The 8,452-nt window shown below is 35.3% G+C and overlaps 1 protein-coding gene across 1 annotated transcript; it reads right to left on the reverse strand.

The window, feature by feature from the left end:
- Positions 1–3,979: 3,979 nt before the first annotated feature.
- LOC113351414 (probable serine incorporator) lies at positions 3,980–6,370 on the reverse strand (the record flags this gene model as incomplete). Its single annotated transcript, XM_026595402.1, has 7 exons — positions 3,980–4,067; positions 4,156–4,226; positions 4,961–5,136; positions 5,347–5,560; positions 5,681–5,846; positions 5,961–6,072; positions 6,292–6,370. Coding segments are annotated over 7 exons (906 nt in total), but the record flags the coding sequence as incomplete, so codon positions are not given.
- Positions 6,371–8,452: the final 2,082 nt, after the last annotated feature.

An 8,452-nucleotide genomic window follows, 5' to 3' on the forward strand; every position in this document is an offset into this window, starting at 1 on the left:
ATCTAGCTAAATATAGTTTTTTTTTTCTATACATATCTAGTATGCAAATATAAATATAGTGGGTGGGTTATGTTTACCATGAATATAACAAACGAAAATCAAGGTGATATATGGAAAGTGCGATTTTGCGTATTCTGCGAGACCCAGCAGAAAAATATTGCATTAGGATTAGACTACTGATTGTCAGTTCTAATTAGACGCCTATAATCTTGCTGAAACTCTAAAGAAATCTCTAAATATCCTGACACGTTAAGCATGCATGTCAATGAGATAGTACGCTTGTTAAAATTAAAATTTTACCTTCCTTATTTAATAAAATAGTCATTCCTTATTGAATTTCATTCTCTAATCAGAACACTGGTGTATTTCTGACATAATTGATTGATTTGATTAATCAGAACACTAGTGTATTCCTGACATAATTGACTAATTAGTTAGGCCATATCTTGAACTGCAGTATGGTTTGGCTCATGTATCATATCTCAAGTCCATGACCAACAATTAAAAATCAAAAAATGGTCAAACATAATAGGTCAAACAAAATAGGTCAATAAGCAAAATAAAATCATCACACTTGTGTATATTTATTGAATGGTACAATTTCTTATGGTGATTATGAAGTATGAACATCTCTATGTTTCAGATTTTAGGTTTATTTTTATGTTGTTGTGAATTGTATCCTGTTTTGAGAATCTTTTGATGACTATGAACAACTCAGTTGCATGCTTTATGCCTCCACTAAGTGGTTTTATATGTCAGTTGACATATGATCTTAGACTCAAGACACAGTATGTGTGGGTTTTATGTGTTAAGTAGGGTGTGTGTCAATTATGTGCAAGTAGAATATGACGCAACCAACAGAAGACAATTTTTGTCATGTATTCCCCTTCGCCGGATTGTGGATTCAGACTAGGTGTGTATATGCCTCTCCATAAAGTGAATTAGACTGGATAGAGAATAATGCCTATTTTATTTAACATACGTTACATACCACAGTAAATCACAAAGAGAAACCGAAAAAAGAAACAATTGCAATTTCATTAACCACATTTAAAAACACCATCACCATTACGGATCAGACCGCTAATTACTAACTAGTTCCATTCACAATATTTTTTACGGCAAACGCCAAAGGAATAATGAAATACCAGTTCAACAATGAAACCCATAAGCAAAAAAACTAGACACACTACCAATTCCAGTTCGACTTATACCTGAACAACCAACTCCGATGCCGCCCGACAATCAAAATTCCCTGATTATGCATGCTGCACTTACATAACCTCCATAACAAGTACCAGAAAAATACCATTTTTGATTTTTTTGGAAGCATGATATTGTACCAGCAAAATACCTACCACTGCTACTACTGAGTTTGATCTTTGTCAACAACAAAACAACACCTTTACAAGATCAAACCTTGTGCTGAAATAAAAAACCCCAAGAAAAACACTTACCCATTTAGAAGTATTTCACCATCTTACCCACAAAAAATCTAAATACCAAAAATAAAAATAAACATAACATTCCCCTGCATTTTCAGTCTCCATTGCCAGAACCAAAAAAGAAAACATGATTCAGTGACTTACCATTTGCATTAGACCCCTCTCCATTTGAATTCTTCTCTGTACTTAGATGATAATATCTATTTCTTAACCATTTTTTAACATTATGTCATCATTTCCATTCGAGCACTTACCCAAAAATCCACCATCTCTCCACAGAAGAATCAAATGTTGATAAGGCTTACTCATTGTCATACCCATCACTCGGAATCAGAATCATCAGATTCATCTTCCTCCTCATCAGACTCCTCTTCCTCCTCATCAGACCCCTCTTCTTCCTCATCAGACCCTCTTCCTCATCAAACCCCTCTTTATCCCCGTCTTCATCTGCATCGTCCGCTTCAGAATCGGTATTTTGTTCCAACAATGCATCATTAATCCCAAATATCTCATCTTCCCGAAATTCCTTAATTATCTCTTCTAGGATAGAAAACATATGTGTATCACTTCGATGATCAACAAAAACAGCAGGCTCTTTATCTTCGGAAGTATTTGCACCACTGTCATGCGACCCAGATTCTTTCTTCATTACTGCCATTTCATCCAACCTTATCTTTTTACCCTGCACTTCACAGAATTTTTCCTCCTCTTCTTCATCTATGAAAAAATCATGATGACGCTTCTTTTGCAAAATCTGTACCAGTTTTTCAACTGGTTTCTCTTCTTCTTTGTTTTCATCCATTAAGGCATGCATATCTTCCCAGAGAGGTTGGACTTCAATATCATATAACAAGTCACTTACTCTCACTAGTGGAAAACAGAAGTTCCGCGACCGTCAGGACATGTCATATATACGTGTTATACGACTACTTTCAACCGTCTCTGTTGGGGTCTCTGATAAAGCGTCGCTGTCTCATACGACCCTGAGTCGTGGGTCTCAAAATAACAACCGATTTCAAGGGTACCGAGGTACAGACTCTTAGCCGTGGGTCTCAGATTTAAATTATAAAATAAAAAAAAATATAGATTCAGATTTGCTGAAATGCCTGAATGGCTAAATCTGAAATAATCTGACTGCATCAAAGTCAAGTCAAATTAAGTGGAACACAAACTGAAATTCGAATGATACTTCAAATTTAAACTCAAACTGTGAATTCAACTTTCATTCATTTTATCCATTGGGTTTAAAACAACACAAAAATGTATGAAATTCTGAGTTCATAACAATACATGCCTGAGCTAGCTAGTAAATTCTAACAACAACATTTTAAAGAATAAAACGATAAGCACCTCCGATGACGATGAACTTCGACAATACTTCATGATTGATATCAAGTAGAGCACCCATGTATTTTTCCCTGGTTCACATATGACAAACAACATCATTCCTGCAAAGCAAATCAACAACTTCGTTTAGTTCATCATACATGGTTGAGCAAAATAAGTTACTAGAGATGACAGTATTATTAAAAGTAAGTTAGGTAATATGTTACAGAATTCAATCAATTATCTGGACTCCAAACTGCCCTCCAGTAGAAGCATATGTAACTTAACAACTAATAATACTATCTCGGGTAAAGATGACCATCAAGACATGAACTATTGGCCACACTGCAGGAAAGTTATCGCACAACCATGACTACGAAAGGACAAGCTTGAAACAAAACAAGAGCTTCAGGGCAATCGAAGGCTGATACAAAGAAATGGGTTGAATCCTTTGGAAGCTCATGTTTTTTTTGTAAGTAACAACATCACAGGGGAAGAAGAAGACACTTCCACAAGCAATTTCCCTCACGAATACGGCTTAACTAGTAATATAAGAAATTAGAAATCAGAATGCATATGAGTGTTCATTAAATACATCCAAGATTATGCACATGAAATTATAAATCATCAACATCCAACATGTTATATATAGTGGAATACAAGAGGTTAAAATACTCAGAACATCACTTCCATTGCAAGAGTGCCCTATTTAATACAACTAGCATCATATTAAGCCATGTGAGAGGACAAATAATAGGTATCTTAAGTAATTTCATGGACCACTTTGTAGACACATATAAGCTACAAACAACTCCATAAATTTATAAGACGTCAGTCAAGTGATTTGACTCGAGTCATCCAAAGCATAAACAGTTCCCCAAAGAAAATCATTAAGCATAAACATCACCAGTGCATCCATTTAATTCTACTTGTGACACACTTGAAAGAAAAAAATAATGATAACGTGTTCTAGATTGTTGAGCACCCTACAATGACCATAACTTTGAGCACCATACATAGTACATAAAGAATGCAACTTCTTTATTAAAAAAAAAAACCCAATCAAGTTAAAACCAACAAGTCCCAAGACTAAACCACAGCCTGCAAGATTATCATGCAACACCAACATCGCATACCTACCATTACTGAAGTAAATGAGAATGCAATAAGAATTTTACCTTTTTTTTCTGTACTTTCAGGATTTTTCTCTAACACTTAATGTGCAGTTCTGTTGATCTTTTGTTCAAGATTGCCTTTTGTTTCCACACCTTAATTTCCTTAAAGAACGAGGCCAAACTGCAGAAGAGAAAACCAACACACAATTAGACCAATAACCATCCTGGAATCAACAAAAAAAAACCAATTTTTCAATTGAAAAACTAACCATTCTGGTAAGGAAAGACCATTAAGTTGTACTTCCAATAAAAATGAGATAAATAATTCAGATGTGCCATTCTGGTAAGGAAAGACCATTAAGTTGTACTTCCAATAAAAATGAGATAAATAATTCAGATGTATTTCAATTGTGCTAATAATGACGCACCCTCTGATTTCAACAAGATCACCTGTCATGTCATAACACGTATAAAAAAACAACAAGTACTCGCTAAAACCTAAAGGAGCCACATGATAAGTAAATAAATCACCACAAAAAGGAAGTACGTCTAGCAGGTGAAGGGGATTTTGAATTTCAAAATTTATAGCATTAATTCACATAAATTAAAATCAAAAATTGCAAAATCAGAATTCAAAAAAAATGTTTTATAAGTTAATGTGACAGGGATTAGATTATCCTAACTTCCTCCTAAGTATTAGTTTGTACAAGTATTTCAGGTGACCGGTACAGCTACTGGTATTCCTGATATAAACTAATAGGATGTACTGCCCATAACAGAATGAAAAAAGAAAAAGATGGAATTTAAGTTGGAAGAAGAAAATATAATGGAAGAAAAACTGTGGAGTGAATCTGTTAGTATTGCTCTATATTCCATAAAGGTGCACCGAAATAGTATCGGTCAGCATCAATATGATCGGGTATCAGCTGATAGGCTCGAGTATTAGCTGATACTGTGAACCATGAATAAAAATACGTGATCAGGATAGTACAAAGGAGCTCCAAGAGACCAAACATAAAGAACAACAGTGGCCCATTAAGTGCATATTTGAACACAAGTTGATGTCCAGCTAACATTAACCAACTCTGAGTTGAATGACGGTGAGCCAGTCCAACCTGTAATAAGCATGTTTGAATGCACGCTAGCGAACGCGAAAATCAGGTGGAAAAATGTATAGGAATAACCAAATAGCACAGCATCAGGTTCTCTGTCCTTTCTCTGCTCAAAGTTCACAAAAGGGTTTCTGTCACCTACACCAAAAGGTCAAACATGGTCAGAAACAAACACAAGGAAAATGGTGCTGTTTTGAGAGGGCACATACGAATTCCATTTTTGATGACTGTTTATCGCCAGAGAACAGAACTTAACCATCCTACAATGGAAGTTTATATCTTCCTAAAAGGTAGCATGTTCTTATCATATTACTATGAAAGGGTCTGTAGATGAAGCCTTGAAGGTACCTGACTTTAGTGAGGATCCATCCCGGCAAGCACAGTACAAGACAGAGATAACTATTATGAGCATACCAAGAATTAGCTTACGCGTGGTTACTCCATTTGAACTGTTGTTGAGACCATTGCACACGTAATCTCGAGACTCACTTGAGAGAGCACTGTAGAGCACATACGAACAATACACAGAAATAACAGAAGATGGCAAAAGACTTGCATTAGCCTGTATCAACCCCAAAAACCCACAGCATTATAATTGAGCATTGAAGAATATCTCTGATGCAATGCTGAATCAGATGTCTTTCACTATATTTCAGGGGGGAAGAGTCAAAATTTTCTATACCTGCAATGTAATAATTACAAAACCAAATGCGAGAATGATGGTCATGACAATAAATAACACATTAAGATTGCAGTCATGGCCTGAGGGGTTGAACCAAGCGAACATTAGTCCTGATATTGTAAGTGTTGTTATATAGCACACAAACACAGCAAGTAACGGTATGCACCTGCAATAACCCATCAATTATATAAAGCAAAGACTGAAGAGAATTAGAGAAATATACTTGTCAAAGCGTACTGGAAAGAAAATGAAGAGGACAAGATGGAAATGTTTTCCGTACCATTTGCGTTCACCTCTCTCAACCCAGACATCATTCCATGTATTTGTGGCATCCAGCAGTATAATAACTGGAACCAGAAGAAACAACCCCGATCCAAAGTTTGATAATGTTCCTGCAAATTCAGTGTACGAGTTTCAGGATGAGAAGCAAGCATATTATTTGTTTGCATAGAGCAGCAATAAACCAATTTAAAGGATTTTATACACGCATTTGAAGACAAAATTCAGAACGTTAACTATGAACCTAGAAAGAAGGAAAAATAAATTAGTCTAAGTTCAAAAAAGAACATTTACTGACATAAATCAAAAGACAAGTCAATACACCCACAGACCGTATAATGAGATAATGTTATCAGGAACGAAAAACATGAGGACCAAGAGCAAATCCCACACCAAAACCTTCACAGTCCTTCATCTCTGGGTTCTTCTGCTTCTTTCTCTCTCAGAGATTGAACCAGTGGAAGACTCTGCACCAACAAAAAAAATCCCCAAATCAAAATTAAACCCAGATTCAGAAATCTAAGATCAAGAAATTGAAACCCTTAATTCAGAATTTATTAATTAGCCAAACCCTGAATCTAAAAGAAATCAAATATCAAGATCAAAACCCTAAATCAAAAGTTCTATTTCAACAATTCATGATCAATAAACGAAAAACCTTTATCTAAAAATCAAAACCCCTAATCAGAAACTCTGATTCATCAAATCAAGATCAAGATATGGAAACCCGTTATGAAAAATTTATGAACCCTAAATTTAAAAACCAGAGATGAAGAAAGCTATACCACAGTAGGATTAAATTCCTTCAACTTCTGCAATTTCGTCAACTCAATTTAAGTTTCAGCTGTTCTTTCCCTTGAATCTCCAACTCATCTTCTTTCAATTTCAATATCTCGTCACGATGTTTCTAGATCTCTTCAGTTTTCTCCTAAACCGCAAAGATGAAAAGAAGAAGATGGTTCAAGAACAATAGATGGATTTCTTCCTGACGGGGAAAGGGGCTATGTTTAAGAGCAACGATTTAATTGATTTCTCCATTTCCATGAAGCCAGTTCCTTAGGTTAGAGAGGAGACCAAGAGCAGAAGAAGAAAGAGAAAGAAAAAGAAAAAGACTGGAAATGGGTGAGAGAAAGAAGTATTTATATGCTCCATAAAATAATAAAAAAATTATCAAATGTGAATCGGTTTGGAAGGGTCGCGGGATCGGCAGTAGATTTAGGGTAAAATAGTAATTATTCTGAGACGGATATTAATGCTCTCGGAATTTTTCCTTGTTTTTATCATATCAGAGACTGCTTTTACGGGTCAGCGGCCCAACTACTGTTACCGGGGGTCTCTGCCGTAGGTCGCTAAGCACCCATTTTCCACTAGTGTCTCTTTTGTACCTTCTCCAGATCATCCTTGGCCATCTTCCCAATCATCTGCATAGTAGCTGATAACCTTTCTAGTTTTTCTTTCTCTTCCAACTCTTTCAATAACCTTTCTTGTTTTTCTTTCTCTTCCAACTCTTTCAATAGTTGCTCTTCAGTCATGGGGGCTTTACCCTTTCTTCTGTGTTGATCATCATCACCATCCATTTTGATTGATTTGATTTAGAACGATTTGATTTAGAAAAAATCTGTAAACAGTAATCTCCCTCTACATATTTCTCTTTGAAATTATTTGCTCTCTCTCTCTAACTCTTTGGTTTCCCTGTTAATCCCCTAATAAACTACTCTATCAGGAATAAACTATAAATTCTTGGAGGGTCACGCCTATTCCCAAGATAAAGACTTAATCGAACACGTTCCATAGTCTAAATGGCATCTATTCTACCCACTATGTCATAATGACGTGATAAACCTACGTAAAATGTCATTTTGGTTAACTAAAGTAGCTTTTTAATAACTAGGGAAAAAATAAAAAAAAAGTTATTTCCTTCTCTTACTTGCGCGGCCGAAAGACTGGAAGAGGCGAAATAGAGAAACCCTAGGTAAGGAAATAGAAAAAAAAAATTCTATACTTCTCTTATCATATTAAAAAAAGAATGGAAGAGGCGAAATATAGAAACCCTGGGATCTTTACCTTCCTATTTTACCAAATTATTTAGGATATACACTTAAATATTTTGCCAAATTATTTATTAGTAAAAATATCGCCAAATCTCCATTTACCTTCTGTGTTCATCTCTCTCGTCTTAAATCATTTCATGTTTCTTCTCTTAAATTTTCTAACCCCCCTAGAAAGCAGAACAAGTTGTTTACTTTGATCATCTGATTCATGTCCTGGATAAACCATATATTTCCTAGTCAGTTTTGCTTTGCGGAATAATCGGATCGACCGTGTAAGTAATTCTTTTCAGTACTGCTTTGTTAACTGAGATTGTAACTCTAACGGTCATAGTAGGGTAAATATTGTCTTCACATGCAACTGTATGTAGGTACCTAACCTCTGATTATTTGTATGATTCTTATATGATAACTGAACTCACATTATGATTTCTGATTACTCTTT

Source organism: Papaver somniferum, chromosome 2 (assembly GCF_003573695.1).
Source record: "Papaver somniferum cultivar HN1 chromosome 2, ASM357369v1, whole genome shotgun sequence".
NCBI classification, from domain to species: domain Eukaryota; kingdom Viridiplantae; phylum Streptophyta; class Magnoliopsida; order Ranunculales; family Papaveraceae; genus Papaver; species Papaver somniferum.